Below are 20,619 nucleotides of genomic sequence, written 5' to 3' on the forward strand. Positions count from 1 at the left end.
TCTGAAGGCCTGAAGCACTCAAAAAATCTGAAAAAATTCAAGGTTGTTTGGATTGTTGAAAAGTATTTTTGTGAATTTTTTCAGATTTTTTAATTGCTTCAGGCCTTCAGAAAAAATATAGATAGAAAATGGACGTTTATACCGGAAGTGGGGGGTAGGAGGGGGGAGGGGGTCTAAAATTTTGGTTTTGGGTCTTTTTTGCCATGTACTATAACATACCAAAAGCGCGTCGAGATCGGTGACATACGAGCGCAGGTTTATTTAAAAAATTCTGAGCCTTACCCATATGTATCGCTCGAGCGCGTAGACCTATAATAAAGCAGGTAGCTTATTCGCGCGCGCGCGTGCATATATCGATCCAGCTCGCGGCTCGACTCAGCAGCTCTCGCGTGACCTTTAAACTTGAGGCGCGCGCGAGTTTAAAAAGCTCGACACACACACACACACACACACACACACACACACACACACACATATTCGATGCAACCTTGCTGCCTTGCGAGCTTGCAGCGCGAGACCGAGCGATGCATTTGCACGTATGTAATAATTAAGTTATCACGAAATTGGGCAAGTATCGTGTAAGACGATTCTCGACTTATTATTTTATACATTTATACAAGTGCGACATGGGAACGTTTGAACGAGCTTCTTTAGCTGACCTGGGAGAGAGAGAGAGCTACGTTAAATTTATCACCGAGACTCTAGAGAGAGAGCAGAGGCACTCTCGGCTCTCTATTTCGCGTGCACGAGCGACATTAGTCTAGCTCCGGGAGAGAAAAGCTACGAGGAAATAATGTACGGGTTAAAAGAAAAAAAGTAAGTAAAAAAGCTCGAAAACGGCAAATTTATATATAGCTGCGGCCGATTGTTGCGAGTCGAGCTTATGCGTATACCTATATACGAATGCATGCGAGTTTTCGGGAAAAGTTTCAGGAAAAGCTCGCAAGATCCCGGAAGCTCGAGTCGCGCATGCACCGAAATTTCGGGCGACTTTATTAATTCCGCGCGCTGCAAGCTCTTGAAAAGCTCGCGGCAGCAGCGGACCAAGGACGCGGGAAAATTATCTCCCTCTCTCTCCGAGTTTCGAATTTTCCACTCGATTTCATAGCAATCAATGTTACTATATACACGTAGATGAAATATCGAGATACGAAATCCATCGATGTCCATTTTCCATTTCGAGGAGCAATGAAAGCTCAAGAATTCGAGAGGTGCAGCAATTATCTCGCGGATTTGTCTGGACGATTGGACGACGATGTAAAATGATATAATACATTAATTCATAGGACGTCCTCGCGCTCGAAATCCGGGCTACTACTGCACAGTTGCCGCGAAAAAGGGGGTGGTGGTCGTGCACTCCCTCCGATGCATTTCACCTTCTCTTGTATATATACGCTACTGCACACACACACACATAAGCACGATTCAAGGTCAGCTCTCCCGGTACAACCGAATCGATGCGATGAAACTGCAGGGGGATATTCGCGAAATAACGTGCGTGCGATTATACGCGCGATTCTTTTTTTTTCTGCGCTCTTTACGTAAGGTCCGATCCGATTTCGGAAGAGTCGCAGCACGCAACAATCGTTTGTTTTACTATATTACGATTCGTTTACATCGAGCCGTCACCGCGCGAGCCGTCGACGCGTCGACACGCTGAAAGGAAAAAAAAGAACCGGATTATCTTTGTTGCAGCTTTAGAGAGAGAGAGAGAGAGAGAGAGAAATCGAGAAGGCCAAGGCTAAACTCTGCATACTCGCGGCACTCGCCGAGTTCTGCGGTTTTCTTCTCTTTTTTTTCTCTATTTTTTATGCAACGATTAGCACTCGGCGCGCGCAATTAAATTATTGGCTCTTCCGCGAAAGAAAAATAAACGCTAGAGTATAGAGTAAAAATAGAATTTCTCGTCTCTCTCGAAGAAAACAAAGCTAAAATATATTATAAGCAACTTGAACGCGATTTCTCGAGCTTTTGTGAGTTGTGCACCTGTGTGCACGGAAAAAATAATACATAAGTGCATATGCAGAGAGTTTAAAGGGAGGCCGCCAATTAAAGATCCATAAATTTTTTTATTACGGCCTGGTTGAAATTTATTATTTATCACCAATAATAATGATAATAATATTATTATTGTTGGACGTCGACGTGCTGCTGCCGCAGCTGTGACACGTGTTTTACAGCGTTTGGCATAAATCATAATTTCGGTAAAGCTCTCCGAAAGCAAATCCCTCTGCCAAATCTCTCGTAATATATTTCGATGCACTGTTCGTTCGTGTGCCGTATCGTCAATTTGTCTATACACACACTTGGCAATCGAAGCTTTTTAAAAGTCCTTCGCAGACGCAACGTACGATTTCGTGCCTGCGCATACATAAAATGGCAAGAGAGAGAGAGAGAGAGAAAACAGCTCGAACAACAACAACTGCGATAATAATAACCGAAACTCGCGGAGTAAACGAAAAAAAAAAAAATCTCCTCCCACACCCACCTACCCACACCCCCCGCGGGGGGTACGGTACGAGTTGTATAATACACAGTAGTGAAAAATCGATTCCGCGCCCCGAAAAGAGAGAGAGAGAGAGAGATTATGTGTGCACTTCCGGAGTAATCGTCGCAGTTCTGTATATGCTCGTCTTATCGACGAGCCGTGTGCGTCTCTTTTATCTGTAACCCAATTGACGTGGCGAAAAAAGTTACACCTTAAAGTCGATACATGTATGTATGCGCGGCAGAGAGATAACTACTCTACGTGTGTCATAAAACTCGAAAAAAAAAATAAAAACAACAAAAAACAAACGAGGCTCGTTAACTGAAGTTTTACGCAGTTTTGGAGTAAAATGGAAAAGCAATAAAAACAGCAAAGTAGCCTCAATTTACATTTTATTTGCGTTCAAAGCTTAATTTCTTCGCCCTCACTAGAATGAGTATATTTTAGCTCAAGATTTTAAATATCTTCGATGATTAATTGTAAGCATAATTGAACAAACGAGACTACAAGTAAAGTTGTCTTTGTCGAAACTAATCGCGAATTAGATCGTGTTCATCGATACATTTGGATCGAGGAGTTGAAACGAACGATTTCGGAGATAAAGAAAAAACTCGTGTTCAGAATTAATTTTGAAAACGTCGAAAATTCAAATTCATCGTTAGTAAAGCTTTGCACCGAGAGTAAGCTTTAGTGATAATAACTTGTAATTGTGCCGAGGCATGACTGGTTTATTTTTTATTTTAAATAAAACCGAAATAAGAGACACGCAGCAATCTGTACAATCGGAAATCATTAAAGAAGGGGGATGCTGCTGCAAGTCTATACAAGTATATTTGTAGGCTCGACTCGTTGCATCGCGAGCTCGAGCCTCTAGCAGTCGAAAAAAAACGTCTATAATACAATATTAGGTGTGCGTTCTATATACTAAACTACTCTATACTGGCTTGGCGCGCGCCTCCTCGTCGTCGTGCAAAAAAGGTGGGGAGTCTACATACATACATATACATAGTAGCAATAGCAGCAGCAGCAGCAGCTGGAAGTCTGTGTGTGTGTGTACGTGTGTGCAGAATATCGTAGGCTAAGCCGCTGCGGGCAGAACCCGCCGTGCGCCACTCGTTCGCATCCGCTCGTCGTGCAAAGTTCGTTCGGTTGCTTACTCTCCTCTACTTCTTTGCGCGTGGCACATTCGTCGTCCACCTACTAACTACCACCACTCGTGTGCAGTCTTCGCCCGGTGTTGTACGTGTGTATATATCATATATATACACCCTCTTCATTTTTCGTCTTAGAAAAAAAGCTATAAAGGTGAGTTTTTTTTAATCGTTGATTTTGTCATTTATCTATCTGTATAAGCCCGAACGTCATAATTCGGGTGTGCTTCAGCGCTTTTTTTTTTGGCATTACATGCATCGTGTTTCCTCGTGTATCGTGTGTGCAAGGACTACTATGATCTCGCGCGAATTCGAGGTTATATCGCGTTGCTGCACTTTTGCTGCGTTCGGGTGAGAGAGAGCCGCTCCACATGCCGCCGCCACACCGTGCACCGACACACGAGTCTCTCTGTGTGTCAGCTTTTTCTCCTTCGTTGCATGTGATATCGATCGTTCACACGCGTCCACCCACGTCCACGTATTTCTTTTTTTTTGTCAATAAGCGATGACTCGAATGATACAGTGAATGACAGTTTATAATTTATTTATTTATAATAATGCATAAAAACACCAGTCGGTATAGGCGCGCGATTGTGTGGTGATCAGCGGAGATCCTGCGGCATTAAATACGGGTTACGATTGACCCGTGTCACGAGTGATGTAATATCTCGGCTATACAGTGTAAGAGCATCTATCTCTCCTTGAGACTCGTTGTAATCGATTTTTCGTTTCGTCTCGTCTCGTTCAGGCGCAGCAGGTACACGTCAGGCCGAGACACGTATCACATATCGATCTCTCTTTCTTTCTTTCTCTCTCTCTCTTATCGCTTTTATAACGTTGCATCGAGGGCCTTATAATAACATATCAATCCATCCACCCCCTACTCCGCTATACTCGGCTCCGCTGCGAAATTCAACCGGCACGAACCAGAAAATAAAATATCGTTCCGAATAAATAAGTATGCGTGTGTGCGTTGCGTGCGATGACGATAACCGACGAGTATGTGTCATTTCTTCTTACTCGTTCGTTTTTTTTTCTCTCGGTGCAAGAGAGCGAGGAGCGAGTTCCTCGAAGCGGCTGACTGACCCTTTTTATACCCGCATTTTCTTCTCCGCGTGCGGTGTGCATTTGTTTCGCGTATTATTTCTATACCCCCGGAGCTCTTATATCGTATATTGAGAGTTAAATTAACAAATAAACAAACAAATGGGAGATCGATCAAACCCCGAAGAATAGTTCGAGTTTTGCGTGTGCTCAACGCTGCGTGACATTGACTCGTCGGCGGCGTATCGACACACGACGATATGCCTCGAGCAGCAGCAGCAGCATTATACATTTACATATAGACTGCATAGACACAGCTGCACATAGTTATATAGATCGGCATTTATCGAAGAAAGGGACAAGGCCGCCGCCGTCGCCGCCTTGCAGCAGTAGTAGTACAGTTTGGTCGACTGTGCGAGTGTCTATCGCGTATTATAATACTTTTTCGTTCTCGATCCGAAATTATTTACACACAGACACTGGCACAAGCAAGACGATGCCTTGTCTGTTGATACTTTTTTTTTTCTTTTTTTCGTTCTACTGCTGCACCCGCCTTGGCCTCGACCGGGGAGGGCACGATGATCTATACAAACGCGCACTCATATATAAGCGCGATATAGGCGTTAACGTGTCGCGGATGCAATTTTCCGCCTTTTTCTCTCTCTCTCTCTATGCCTGTTGGAGAAAGTCGCGTATACTATACTCGTGTACTGTGTGTGTGTGTGTGCATCAGGAAGTGACGTGTATACAACGCGACGATGCTCTTTTTTTATTTTTGCGTGTAGGTGGGTGGGTTTGTGCAGAACGAAGCATGAAACAATGGAGGGGGAGGGGGATTACGATACTTTTATCGGCTATTATTACATCGCCTCGATCGTTATTATTATAATAACGAAGATAACGCGAGAGACATTCGTCAAAAAAAAAGGAGCACACGGGCACGCGTCTCGTATCGATCATTTTTCTTTTCTTTTTCTTTTTTTCAACGACGAAGACGACAACGAACTGTGTAAACTTGGCTGTCGTGTCTACCTATACAGGTAACAATAGTTGAAACACTTTTTTTCTACTACTAAATAAATATACACTGTTGTCTCGTCGCGCGAAAGAAATCGGCACTGCACACACACCCGGTCAAGAGCCTCGATCTCGTAACCTGAAAAACTTGGCATTGGCAAAAGACAGGAGGAGAGGGCGAGAGAGAGACAAAGAGTTACAGAGAGAAAAAAATACGGCTGCAGTTGCATCTCTGCACAGACACAGCTCCGAACAATTAAATCGCGCTCGCGGCCCCGTGTCTTCTGTTCTGTATATATTTACAACAGCAGCAGACGCGCAGCGGCTTGTAGCAGCGAATTCGTCTCAGCATTGACTTTTATTGCTCGCCTCGTTCGTTCGCGTTCGCTCTCGCCTCTATTTTTTTTTTTTTTTTTTTTTTTTTTTTTTTTTTTTNTTTTTATGAACGTCAATTAAACCGGAGGAGAGAGAGAGAGAGAGAGAGAGAAGCGCTGAAATAACATCGCGGCGAGAAACGACTCGCGCGAATAGACGCGCATATGCAGTCGAGAGGCGATCCGGCATTTTATGTAAACATGCATTTCTCCATTATGAGATATTACGATCGTTATTCTCACGGTATTATAGAGTTATATGGATTAAAAAATTTGCAAGCTAACTGATGACACTATATTACGACGATATAGCATCCGGAGATCTCGGTGCCCTCGCGTTGCATTTTATATACTATACACAGCGAGGAGGAGGCTAACAACCCGTGTCGTCAAAAAAAAAAAAAAAACTTGTAATAAAGAATCGCACACGTGGCGGAATGTTGTGTCATTTTTTTTTTCTTCTGCGTAACTTGATACTGCAGCAGCAGCAGACCACTACTGCCACGCATCGTCGTTCACTCGGCCCATTTGCCTTGAGCTTCTCTCTTACTGTCCGTCTGCGTCTGGCCAATCGATCGAGCGTGTCGAATTTCCGCTGCGTGCTTGCATGCCTGCTATGCCTGCCTCGTGTACAAATCGAGTCTCTCGAAATCGGCCGGTTCGAGTCCCTTTTTTCCGAGTCGACTCTCGAGAATCTAATACCGATTTTTCGTCGTAATTTTTGTTTTTACTGGCGCGCGGTATAACACGCACCTCGTGACACGCGTGAAAAAAAAATACCACAAGTCAACCCGTGACGGATGGCTACTTCGTGCTAATAGGTGAAAATTTGGCATAGGCAGCGCGTCGTGTTTAGCGATAACGGCTGAACAACAACTCGCTCTTGCCAAAAAATTTGAGAAAAATCGGTTTGTCCATCGACGTGTAAATTAAAAAGCTCTCGCTCTCTGTGTATTTCGCACGTCGTCATGAGATCTCTGCGTACACCTCTTATTATAAACACACACACACATTTACACGGGCGATCAACGCGTGTATCATACGATACGTAATCGCTCGTGTATACACGCGCGCGCACCCATATGAGTCAAAGTTGTAGTATAGTTTCCATTCAACGAACGAAATGTTTTCCTCGTTTTTCACGCGTTACGTAAAAAGAAGCGCGCGCCCGTGTCTATACTACGCCGCCGTGTGTACGACTCGAGAGTGCGCAAAAAAAAAAAAAATAATCTCGCGTTTCAATTTAAAAGAAAAATCCAACGTTGAAAAATTATAATAAATCATCTCTATTTTCGCTATTACATATATGACGCGCGAGAAGTTCATCGCACGGCTTGTGTATGTGTGTGGGTTGTTTAATTCCAAACGGAAATTGATACTTGCCGGTGCGTTTAACTCACTCGCGCGCGCAGACATCGAGGATGAGTAGTGTCGTTTATTATTATACACACACACACACACCGTCGCATGATATATACTCGGTTGCGCGAATCAATTATAATATATGTATGGTATACGATAGAAATCGAGCCCTCCTCTCTAAAAAAAAAAAAAAAATTGATACAACAATGGGACGAAACGCAGGCAAATAATGCGAGTCGCACGACGACGACGACGACTGCGAAATAATAATAAGCTCGAGGCGTTAATGCGAGTGTGTGTCTAAAAATAATAATGTGCCTCGACACTCACTGCGCTGCGAGAAGTGGCTTCTTCTATCTTTCTCGCGTCGTCGGACTAAACATAGAATGCAGCTGACCCGCGAGAGTTAGTTAGTTAGTTAGTTGAAAGAGACGGAAAAAAATTTTCACGTGGAAATGGCCGTTTGCCCGTAGTAGTTTAGATATACAGAGAGAGATGGACTACTCGAGTAAAATCCAGAAGTAGGCGCAGTTAGTGCAGCAGTATTAACAGTGGGCGGCTCTGCTCGCTATTTTCGCGCGCGGAAGAGAAGTCGAGATAGAGAGACGCTTTTAAAACCCGCACACGATTTCGTATATAGGAGAGAAGCTAGGCGTGCAATTGTCTCATTGTGTCTCGCTGTGGCGGCTGCTGCCGAGGCCCTAGACGCGGTAATTGCCTACTATATTCCACCATCCGGACGCGCGAGATTAACGACCCGAAAGAAATGAAAAGGTAGAGAGAGAGAGAGAGAAATTTTCAAATTTGGCTCGATCGTTGCAGGTGAAAAATCTCTCTCGATCTCTGACCGAGCCCCGACATCATCCTATAATATACATACATGTATGTAATTGATGTCGCGACGACCAGACGCACACACAGAATTCGCAGAAATGCAATCCCCGCGCGATGACATTACGCGAGCAGTCAGCAGTCAGCAGCAGCAGCCGAGACGATTGTGTATATCGATCCGTTGCTGTTGCGGCTGAATGTAACGAATGTAATACGTTGCGCAATTGTGACAACGAGCGCAGAATAGAGCTTGATCCTCTTACATCGTCTATAAACTTGTATCATGTGGAGTGTTTTGACTCTTCTTCTATTAATTCGCATACATAAAATGCACAAACGTTACCTACAGCTTTGCGTTTCATTTGTCATCGCTTGCTATATATCGCCTATACATAACGCATATTTTTTATAAATATAAATACGACGGCTAATTTTAGTAACTCGCGAGCGCATAACGGACAGACGCACAGAGAGAGACTCGAGGCTCGTCGTGTGCCTCGTGCGAGATCGACACTCGCGATCGCGCAAATGTCCCGTAAATGATTATAAGAGAAGAAAAGTAAAGACCTTGCAAGGATAATAATATAAAGTCTCTCTTTTTTTCTTTCTTTCTCTATCTTCTAATTAACCGCTACAGCGCAGACCCTCGAGCTGTAGCACCCTTGTTACTTACAGCCACGTGCGCGCATACGATACAATTGTACGATATATAAAGAAGTGCGGTTTTCACAATTTGATATATAATATATAGGTATATAAAAGCGCGAAAAGTAAAAGCGAATAATTGATGGAAAGTCGGCGGCGGACGGTATAATGGTATAACGTATATATAGGCGTGTGTCTGACCGTGACCTTGACCTTGTCCTCGCTGTTGTACGCTCGGCGCTGCCTAGCTAGCTCTGTGGCCTTTTGCACACGGAGAGGGGGGGGGGGGCGGCGGTGGAGCGAGTGGGTGGCTGAAGGTGTGTGTGTATGTGTCTGTGCGCTAGCTTCTCAGGGTCGATGCTGCAGCAGCAGCATGAGAGCAGCAGCGCGCGCCCGCGCACACCGACCGACGGAAATCCACACGAGCCGAGCGAGTTTCGCGGAGCTTTTCTCCGTTATCGACGCATCGGTGCTGCTGCTGACACTGCCGCTACTGCTCAGCGTGGAAAATCAATGCGCTCGACTGCTGCTGCTGCTGCTGCTGAATCGTTACGCGAAGTAGCTTTTTTCCTGCCCGAAATTCGAACGTGTTTGTGTCTGTCGGACCTGTTGATATTATATTTATACAAGGTTTACAACCCGAAGATTTTCCGAATGACTTGTGTAGAGTACACAAGGCGAAACTCGCGTTACACAATGCCATAACGCGATAAGAGAGAGAGAGAGAAATTGACGGGTTTTCGTGTATATATCAGCGGGTGAGCTTTGATATACATCATCGCGTGCGTACATTATGTACCGAGCGCGCGACGAGGCCTAATTTACGCGCCGATAATGAGGTAAAATTTATGATCGTGTCTCTCGCGGCTCGTAAACAACCGATTTTTATTGCGACTCGTTGATGCGTCGTTCGTTGGCGACGACGACTAAATGTCGATCAGTGGAGCAATGCCAAAGTATTAGCGCAAGTACAAGGTACGAGACGCGTTTAATATATCGAAATCGCGTCGGACTATACAATAATACACATCTGCTGCTGCTGATGATCTCGAACGTCTCGTTGTACTTTGTATTCTTTATATTATAATAGACTGAGATGAGACAGCGGCGGAGGTATGCGAAATCATTGTTTCAACGCGACGATGTGTGTGTATGTGTGTGTAGCAATCGAAGACTGAAATAGAAAACGTTATTATATAGGATAATTATGATAATGTCTCTGCGCGTTTCTGAGATATCATACAAATATATATCCCACATTAAGGAGAGTATAGGGGCGATGATGATGCTAAATTGTCATCGATATCGTTAACTAAGTATACACATTATAACGCACGCAACAAAAGAAAAGAGTAAATATCGCTCCTCTCTCTGCTTTAATCCTCCCGGCATCATCATCATCGTCGTCGTCGTCGTCGTCGTCTCTACATCTCATCTCGTCCGCCGAAAGCTCGAAGCTGGCTCGTAATTGCCCGCAAGGGGGTCAGTGACACACACTCGAGTCTCACATATATCATCATCATCATCGTCGTCGTCGTCATCGTCACATGCATTATATGCGTCGAATCATCGTCATCGCCGCTGCCGTCTGCGATCGTCGCTTCTACTCCTCCTCGTCGTCGTTATTGCGCTACTGCTGCGCTGAGCCGCGGGCTGTTGCTGCATCGGGAGGAATACCACACGGCGGCTACTTCGGCCCGACGAACAAGACGTCGTTTAGCTCGTTTAGGTATTAACATATAGCAAAAACAGAACAACAACAAGAACAAACAATTCATTATTCATTCGTGCGTTTCGCGCGAGATATACTCGCGATAGTCGATAGTTGTTGTAATTTTTTTTTTTTATTCGTTTGTTTCGCGCGGACTTCTCGGCTTACTCCGATGATCGAGGCACACACAATGCCTTCGTAGTAAATTTAAGCCCATTATCATTATTATTAAGCTTTTGCGTATAGGAGGGGGAAGGGGGGGCTCTCATGTAAAGTGTCACAATTCTGAAGATAAGAATTAGCAGCTCTCCCCCTTTCGTCGTCGTCGTCGTCGTCGTCGTCACGTGCAGCAGCAAATGTATTAATATAATAATCGAGCTTTGTTTCGATTGTGTTGGCCTTCGAAAAGAGCCTTGCATGAATTTTCGAAAAAAAAATTTTCTGCCTCCTTATTTGTGTAATAAAATGACTAATCGTACGAATGCGGGTGGTATATATGCGCGACGGATGAATCACATCGCCGTTATTGTTATTGCTCTGTTTTTTTTTGCTTCTCGTTTTATTGTAACTAAGCGTGTTGCTTCCACGGAAAACTACCTATATATAAGACTCGTAAAAAAAAGAGTCGAGAAGTATAAACGACGTTTTTCGCTATATAGTTAGACGAGAAGCATCCATGAAATGGAAGTAGTTGAATTTTATTCACATAGTAGTATTATAGTATATAAATTCATTCACGATTCTAATGCGGGGGGAGCAGCAGCAAAAAAAATTAGGAGCTAACAGAACGTAAAGCGAACATGTGGCCACAACGTGCAGCTTAACACACGGCATGCTGCGTGAAGTAGTAGCCGGCTCGTATATCGTCGTGTGTAAAAATCAATTGGAACTACACACTCGGAAGTGTTCTCTCCTCTTTTTACTCGGCAGGCAGGCATGATGTAGTCCGCAACGCATGCGAGCACTTAATTTCCAAGTGCCTCTGTATATCGAGCTCTGTAGCTCGTTGACACACGATCTCCCATGCTATACAGCAGCTTTGGTATATATGTGAGAAAAAGCTCGTATACGCACGCCGGTGAGATCGGTTTTATTATTTCTCTCGTTCTAAAATCTCGCGGATACGGAGATTCGACGACGACGAAATGCATCTCTGGCAGAGGCTTTATCACAGTCCGTTTTACACGATCATTAGCGTCTGCAGAAGGAAGTCGGTACATTATATTAACATAGGCATGGGTGGTGTATCCTCCCCCGTGTGCGCGTGCGTAAGCTCGCAGCCAGCACACATAGAGAGTCTGCGTGTGCCGCGAGAGAGTCTGATAAAAAGCCGGCCGGCTCCTCGCCTGCAGCAGCAGCAGCAGCTATACGACGATGGTGTGTGCGTAATATCGATCGGTATCGCACACACACTTACACACACACCAAACCAACCCCCCAAGGCAGACGGGGCGGCGGCGACGGGCCCCACCCTCTGTGTTTGTATGTGTGCGTATTCCGCTGCCGCTGCTGCTTTTCCCCAGGACCTATATATCGCATATGTATATAACGCAGGCGAAGCGCGAGCAGCAGCAGCGGCAAGCGACGCCGCCGCGCTATAATGCACATACACGCCGGTATATACATATAATGCTGCTGCGCTTCCCCTTCGTATATATATTGCGTTACGTATGTGCGTGTGTGTCTCTCTCGACGACGGCTACGAATGGCCAACGCCACCAAGCCCCAAGCTCAATGCTATAAGCTAAGCAGCATACGAGAGAACGAGAGAAAGAAAGACGACACGGATGCAGGACGACGCGCTTTTCAATATATTCATTAATTATTTATTCATGAAAAATAAGAGATTTAATTTTTATCTTGGCAAAATGTATTTTAAGAAACGCATCATCATCCCCCCGCTTTAGCTGTTGAAATCTGCGTCTCGTCTAGATTTTCGAATTTTTCACTTTCCCATCTGGACGCGCCGAGATCGGTCGGCGGTATATAGTCCCCTTTCTCTTCGGGCTTTAGCCCACATATTATTCTCTTTCTCCGCGCTCGCGTCGTTGCATGTATATACGCGCGCGCGTTTGTATGTGCATTGGAGCGTATTATACGTGTACGAGAGTCACGCGTACAAATACATACGCACAAACACACTCACACGCGTGTATAACAAAGACAGGCGGCTCGAGCGAGAGTTGCAATGCTCGGAGCAGATGTGTGTATGTGTGTCTGTGCGTTCCTCGCTTGCCTTCTCCATATCCCTGTTTATATGTATATATGTCTGTGTACCCGTGCGTATATGCCCCTGCCTATAGGCACTGTGCAGTATAATACATATACATATATTCGCGCTTTTACGTTCGCCAGGCTAAAGGCGCACACAACGTAATATATATATAGCACGCGGCACAGCGCTGCACGGCCTCCGCAAACTTCGCTCAACTTTTCGCAGTGATAGCGTAGAGTCCGCGGCGTCCGGATCGCCTCACATACACACACAGACACACAGTTTGGTTCCGCCGCTGCTCTCCTCTCGAAGACGCATATAGCACGGATTTATAAGCCTCCTTGCTTAAAACGTCGTTAATCGTATCGATAATAAACGGAGCGACGAGGAAAAAAGGAGAGAGAAAGAGAGAGAGGGCTTGGAAATAATAATAAAGCGATAGAACAAAGAGAGATAGAAAGGAAAAATTGATCCTAAATTTTTTATTATCGATAGATAAAATAAAATAATAAAAGAGAAGTGCGTGCGTGTGTACTACTACTACCTAGATTTATATACGTCTCTGTGGTGGTGCTACGATATCGCAATAATATAATAATACAATAGCGAAAACGCAAAAGCCCAAGTGACAGCGCTCGCGCGTCCGACGCCCAGGACGCCCGGCGTTTATACACACATACGTACATACACAGACGGTGTTGTAGCAGTAGTAGTGGTATAAGTGCGTGCGGCCTGCTGCCGCTTGCTGCTACACGAGCAGAGTAGAGTAGTAGTATGCTCATGATACTCGCGCGTACATAACGTCGCTATCTCTCTACCGCTGCTGCCGCTACGTATATAATCGGAGTCGTCGTCCGAACAAGTAGAAGAAGAAGGAGAAAGAAATTATAAAGGCGAGATAGATATATAGAGAGAGAGAGAAGCCGACGACGAATACGAGAGAGCGACGAGGCATCGCAGTACATTTCCCGTTGCATCGCACGTGCGAGAAGAGAGCCCAAGGAATAGGAGTGTAGCTGTTATAAAAGCCGCCGCCGGGCCTTACAACGCACGCAGTGAATATAAGTGTACGTGTGCGCGAGCACGAGCCGAAAAATCGGAGAAAGTACGTACGAAGAAGAAGGTTTATATATAGCCGTGTGCGCGGTCGGATTTTTTTGAATTTTCGAAGGCAGAGCGGCGAAGAAGGCGCTGCTGCGAAGGAAGAAAGTTTTAATACACGAGCGTCTCATCATTGCCGGAGTGCTCGCGGTGCAGTGAACGTACAGTGATTTTTTTCCCCGCTACTACCAATACTCGATTTACGATTTTTTTTTCGTACTCGAGAGTCCGAGAGAGAGAGAAAGAGAGAGCGTAGGACACATACGTACGTACACCAAGCCGCAGAAAGGGCGGCACACGCAGAGCCGAGAGCAAGAGAGCAACAGAGACGGAAGAAAGAGAGGCTGTGTGCGCTACAACCACACCCCTTTCACCGACGACGAGCATATATACAGCAGCGCGTAGTCGCTTCGCTGCGTTGTTTATACATATATAGAACTGTATACGCACATTGGATAAGTGCGTGTGTGTGCGTGTGATATCGTTGGAAGAAGAAGAGAAAAAAGGAAATTTATTTTTGAATTTTTACGCGCGCCCTATCGAGTGTGTGTGTGCGTGAAAAGAATCAAAGAGAGCTACTTTAATTTAAACGAAAAACAAAAAAACAAACCAGAGAGCAATAATGGGCGGATGCACATCCAAGGATGCCGCTTCGAGCGACGAGTACGTAACAAACGAACATCTTTTTTTTTCTAATACATAAGAGCAGTGTTGTACACGATATACATTTTTCAACAACAAAAATTATATCAAATCTCGTGTGTGTGTATATCCTGTCTACGTGTATTATACATACATATTGTACACACAGCATACGACTAATACTCGGAAAAATCTAAGCGCGCATCGGCCGTTGCGCAATGTTCATCGTCGTATCGCATAGTATGTAGTCGTCGTGCGCTGCGCTATACCACTATACAATGTATGATGAAAAAAGAGATCTTAGCCGACGATATTCTCGCGCGTGGGATTCCACGGAATTGCGATTTTAAGTTTCTTTTTCTCCTTACGTATCGCGTAAATATTTTTCGTCGTTGTTGTTGTTCAGGAGTATATATGCGACGCATGTCTGGATTTATTTATCGTATCGTTCGCGAGAGTTACGTTTCTTTGATAGTCTTCAATTTTGTGCGCTTGTGTCGGCGAGTCGAGCCGATTGGAGCAGCAGCTACTGCTGCTGCGTCTCTCGCTCAAGTGGCTTGAGAATGCGACCGACAATTGCGCACACATACTCAGACGTCTACCACGTTTACATTGCAAGCGAGACATGCGTTTTCTGATTGAACGGCTCTTAATTGGAGGATGAACTTTTCAAGTCGTCATGGAAAATTTTTTTGACTCGCTCGCGTGCCCCCTTTTTTTCGTCATTAATTCCTTTTTGTTTTTACTCTCGCGCCCGCGTACTTACTCGCTCGAGTTATTATAATAAAATATAATTTCTGCATCGATTCTCGCGGCTAGGCTGGCGGCGGCGAGCTTTTTACGCTTTAATCGAGGCTGTTGCAAATGTAAAGACGGCCACAACCCTACACACACATACATAAACATATATGTATTATTGTACTGCCACTTTGAGCGTTAAGTCTTAGCCACTATTTTTAGAATTCTCTTTGGAGTTTTAATGTGCGAGCGGCGCGCGTCTGTGCATCATCGCACACCCGCGCGCGCGCGCGCAGGCACACACATGCCACTGGCATTGAACTATATGGGCACAAAAAAAAATCTCTTCTTCGGGTGAAGCTAAAGTATATTATATACTGACACGTGAAATTCTTGGCACTTTTGTTCACCCGAAGTCGGCGGCCCGGAATGTAGTATAGTAGTAGTAGTAGTATGTGTTATATGCAACGTTCAACAAGTAAAGTAGACACACACACATAAACACACGTAGGCCATAATCGCCGGACGTTCGTAAACTTTCTTCCGGCTCCCCGTCATGTGCGCAACGACACCCACATAACACGTCTCTATCGCGTAGGTGTTGCCGCGTTTTGATTATTTTTTTTTTGTTCTGCTCTTTAAATCGTCACGCGACGAAACTTATGCCTCTTATAACGCATATTTATGCACGAGTCGCGCGACGACGACGACGACGACGACGAGGGGGATGAAGATATTTTCATATACATGCAACGCGTATACGGGAAACTTGACACGCGCTCGGTGTTTTATATATGTGCGAAAGGAGAGATAAAAGGCGTTTGTTACAGAACCTAGTCAAGTTTAATATCGTCTCTCTCTCTCGTAACCCTTTAAAAAATAAAGAAGAGAGAGAGAGAGGAGAGGTCGTGCATTAAGCGCGATAACGACGTGATACTTGAAAAGTGATCCCTTCCTCGTGTGTGCGATACATGCATGTGTACACGGTCGGCGGGGGGAGGCCCCAGCTATTGTTGCCCGAGTGTCGAGTAAGAGAAAGAAAGAGAGAGACGATGATGACGATGATAATATGTGCTTTGTGTGGGCCTCACAGCTCTCTTATACTATCGCTCGTGTGCAGCTGTTGTGTCGTTATCGCATGATCATTATTATTATCATTATCATTATTGAAAAATAAAAACGATACCCGCAGCGCAATACTACTTAAAAATACGTGGAACAGGAGGACGATAAATCGAGCGAACGGAGATTGACTAATTCGCCTTTTTTTTCAGCGCTGTACATAAGATAATTATCGAAATTCTCTCGCGAAGTATATTTATTTATAGATTTTTGCGCTATTGCAATAATGCAAGAGGATCGATATATATGTACGCGTCGTTTTTTTTTTTTTTTTTTTAATCATCCGTTAAAGTATTATATTTATATCGACATCGCTGAAAAGTAATTAGCCGTCGTCGGTTCGGAAACCGGTTATATATACATAAAGCCGAGCGATAAGATTTTTTTTTTTTATTTTTGCGCGCGCGAGAGAGCATTAAATATTTGTGTGCCATTAGCTGCAAAATTCGTCATGTATTTATATACACGCGTCCCGAGAGCTGTGTTACGTATACGCGAGAGAGCTCGGAGAAGCGGGAGGAGGCAACGTTGAAAAAATATCGTTATTACATGTGTATTATAACTTGTTGAGCCACTTTTTTTCTTCTTTTTTTTTTTGTTCTTTCGCACACATGCCCAAGTGCACTCGTTCTTTGAGAGCTGCTGCTGCTGCAGCCACTGCCGCCGGCGTTCTTACGCTGCTGTACTTTTCGCGCGCTGTCTCGTCTCCGAGCACAAGGCACATGCATACGTACGTATACGCGCGCAGAGATAATATTCATTGTGAATTATGCCTCGCGCGCCCCGAAACGATTATCCAACTTACGCCGTGAATTAAGTAACGGTGAAACCACTGCGGCCTTATTCGGAGCAGCGCAGCAGGGGCAGGAAATCACGCGTGGGCCGTGACGCAAGTCGTCGTTCTTCCTTTCCTTCGTCGCTTTATAAGCTTGCTTGCTCATACATAATATACACCTTATTATAAACTCCTCTACGTGTGATTTTATGCAATTATCTAATTTGATTTATCTTTCTATCCCCAAAAAGCAGCAAAAAAGGCGGTATGGTTGACCAGGAGACTCTCGACAAATTGGAGGCAGGCTTCGCCAAGCTCCAGGCCTCCGACAGCAAATCCCTGCTGAAGAAGTATCTGACCAAGGAGGTCTTCGACGCCTGCAAGACCAAGAAGACGTCCTTCGGCTCGACCCTCCTCGACGTCATCCAGTCCGGCGTTGAGAATCTCGACTCCGGCGTAGGCATCTACGCGCCCGACGCCGAGTCCTACACCACCTTCGCCGAGCTCTTCGACCCGATCATCGAGGATTACCACGGTGGCTTCAAGAAGACCGACAAACACCCGCCCAAGGACTTTGGCGATGTCGACACTCTTGGCAATCTCGACCCGACCGTAAGTTTCTTTTCTTTGTTCTCATCGAATGATTATCATTCACGTGATGAGCTAATCTCATTTCTTTGTTTATGCAGGGCGAGTACATCGTGTCCACCCGCGTCAGATGCGGTCGCTCCATGGAGGGCTACCCCTTCAATCCCTGCCTCACCGAGGCCCAATACAAAGAGATGGAGGAGAAGGTCTCGGGCACTCTGTCCGGCCTCGAGGGCGAGCTCAAGGGCACCTTCTACCCGCTCACCGGCATGAGCAAGGAGACCCAGCAGCAGCTCATCGACGATCACTTCCTGTTCAAGGAGGGCGATCGCTTCCTCCAGGCCGCCAACGCGTGCCGCTTCTGGCCCACCGGCCGCGGCATCTATCACAACGACGCCAAGTCCTTCCTGGTCTGGTGCAACGAGGAGGACCATCTGCGCATCATCTCCATGCAGATGGGCGGCGACCTCGGCCAGGTCTATCGTCGCCTCGTCACCGCCGTCAACGACATCGAGAAGAGGATCCCGTTCTCGCACAACGACCGTCTCGGCTTCCTCACCTTCTGCCCGACGAATCTCGGCACCACGGTGCGCGCCTCCGTGCACATCAAGGTCCCCAAGCTGGCCGCCAACAAGGCCAAGCTCGAGGAGGTCGCCAGCAAGTTCAATCTGCAGGTGCGCGGCACCCGGGGCGAGCACACCGAGGCCGAGGGCGGCATCTACGACATCTCCAACAAGAGGCGTCTCGGCTTGACCGAGTACCAGGCCGTCAAGGAGATGCACGACGGCATCGCCGAGCTCATCAAGATCGAGAAGGAGCTGTAAAGCGTCGACGACAACGATGGTTGGTGGTGTCCCGCTCCCCGCCCCTCCTCCGATTTTCGTTTGACCATTCGATTAAAAAATAATTGTTGTCACAACACGAAACTCTGAAAGAGAGAGATATAGAAATAAATCACAAATTTTTTTTTCTTTATAAAATTCAGATTTCTACTTTGCGAGAATTTCACTCTCCACTCTCTCTCTCTTTACTCTAGCTCTCCCGTAAAAATCCTCCTTCCTCGATTGTCCTAATTTTTTTCTCCGATCTACGAATGGTGTGCACATTGTACCAATGTCGAGAGACAGCAGATGAAAAAAAGAGCAAGCCAACGAAATAAAAATGTAACCACCCACTCCAGCAACAATGAAAAAAAATCCCACCATAATATGCATGAAAAACGAATCGAAGAGAATACGCAATAAAGATCACTTCAGCAAAAGAGATAAATTTTCAAGAAATTTTAAATAACGTAAAAATTAACGACGCATTATGATATAGTAAAAGTATATATATTCTATAAACGATATTACGTGTAAAACCATTGATTAATGCAATTTTGCTGGCGTACGTGTAATAATGCAACATATTATAGATTTCTTCGTTCTTCTTTTTTTTTTCTTTCTTTTTTTGCGTTGCGCATCACTTGTTGCGTGCTCAGTTGAATGCGAGTTATACGATTGTTGATTGTTATGTATATGTAATTACTGTAATACTCAATATTAAACCACTCGATTTTATGTAACGTAAACGGTAACAAAAAGCTTTATTTTTTATTTTCGGTTGCGAATTTTTCATGATAATCGGCTTCGCCTAAGCGTGTGTCCGCGTTGTCTGTTCTATTCCCGCCTTTGTATGAGCGCATTGCGACGAAGAAGGAAAAAAAATGTTTCATTAGTTCCTTGATTACACTAAGAAAAGTATGTATTATTATTAACAGTCCGGGAAAATGTGGATATTAGGCTATAGTTGAAAAAAAAATGATCGTGTAAGATTAACCAAAGGAGAAAAAAAAATAACACAGGACACACATCACTCGAGCAGCTTGTACTATACGATCTATTGTATGTCGTGACTTTCAGTATTTTACATTGTGTTAATTATCATTTTCCGTCTTCTGTATTTCGACTTTCGATTTTATTCATTTTTAATTATTTGGAACTTCGAGAGAAAAGCGTTATATATGAGAAATACACATTCGTAGAGTCAAAAACCGAATCTATATAGATTTTTCTAGCTGATTAAAAAACAACAAGTTGAAAAACGTAGTAGAGGGGTTTTTGAAAACTCACAAGTAAACTTACCTAAAACCTTTGCTTTTCTTAAAAGTAGTTATAACTACATTTTGTATGCTTGTTTTATGTTTCGAATTTTATTTCACTTTTATGATGTAAAACTCGTTTTTAATTATTTAAAGAGTAAAAAGTAAAAAACAAAAAAGTAAAATTAGTAGCGCAGCGTTGAATTGACATCTAGTGGCATCTCTCGCTGAAAATGCGCGTATAGTATATAAAACACGTGCTGTTCGACGTTTTATTGTGATTGTTTCGTTGCGTGCGAAACACTTTAAAGTAAACAAAACAAAAAGTGTAATTGATTATATGAAAGAATAAAAAAAAAAATTAAGTAAATAAACACAATTAATGATAAAAACCAAAATAAAAGCATTGTATTTTAGATTAATGAGTAAATTAACAAAAATAAAAAAAATTATAAATGCACTCCTTTAACAAAAGACGTAGATGAAAGAAGAAAAAATGAAATTAAATTTTCCTTACCGGTCGATTGGAATTGATTTCAATAATGGAATTGAAATTCAGCCCGAGCATTACATTACGTGCCAGAGAGTGAGTCGGTGAATGAACGTGTGTGAGATTGTGAACGAAACGAACAAACGATTAAAAATAATTTAAAAAAAAAAGGGTACTCCGCCCACTACCAATGATGACTGTCTTGAATTGCACGTTACATTGAAATTGAAAAAAAAAATCAAACA

The 20,619-nt window shown here is 44.3% G+C and overlaps 1 protein-coding gene across 4 annotated transcripts; it reads left to right on the forward strand.

Moving 5' to 3' along the window:
• The first annotated feature begins 3,580 nt into the window (after positions 1–3,580).
• LOC106659600 (arginine kinase) lies at positions 3,581–20,612 on the forward strand. Of its 4 annotated transcripts, none has more exons than XM_014382209.2 (3): positions 3,581–3,793; positions 17,468–17,828; positions 17,906–20,612. In XM_014382209.2, the coding sequence occupies exons 2-3, from the start codon at positions 17,484–17,486 to the stop codon at positions 18,626–18,628; spliced, it is 1,068 nt and encodes a 355-aa protein (XP_014237695.1). In that variant the 5' UTR covers positions 3,581–3,793; positions 17,468–17,483; the 3' UTR covers positions 18,629–20,612. The 4 variants fall into 4 exon arrangements, with proteins under 4 accessions (XP_014237695.1, XP_023319082.1, XP_014237693.1 ...); XM_023463314.1 differs by having other exon boundaries at positions 3,582–3,793; positions 17,471–17,828; XM_014382207.2 differs by lacking the exon at positions 3,581–3,793 and adding an exon at positions 13,739–14,602.
• The last annotated feature ends 7 nt before the right edge of the window (positions 20,613–20,619 follow it).

This window comes from Trichogramma pretiosum, unplaced genomic scaffold (assembly GCF_000599845.2).
Source record: "Trichogramma pretiosum strain Unisexual culture from Peru unplaced genomic scaffold, Tpre_2.0 scaffold39, whole genome shotgun sequence".
Taxonomy (NCBI): Eukaryota; Metazoa; Arthropoda; class Insecta; order Hymenoptera; family Trichogrammatidae; genus Trichogramma; species Trichogramma pretiosum.

Coding starts and splice junctions, on each gene's coding strand:
- LOC106659600 (XM_014382207.2), top strand. CDS start 14,562: ATGGGCGGATGCACATCCAAGGATGCCGCTTCGAGCGACGA. Junction 14,603..17,467: donor GATGCCGCTTCGAGCGACGA/GTACGTAACAAA, acceptor ATCCCCAAAAAG/CAGCAAAAAAGGCGGTATGG. Junction 17,829..17,905: donor TTGGCAATCTCGACCCGACC/GTAAGTTTCTTT, acceptor TTGTTTATGCAG/GGCGAGTACATCGTGTCCAC.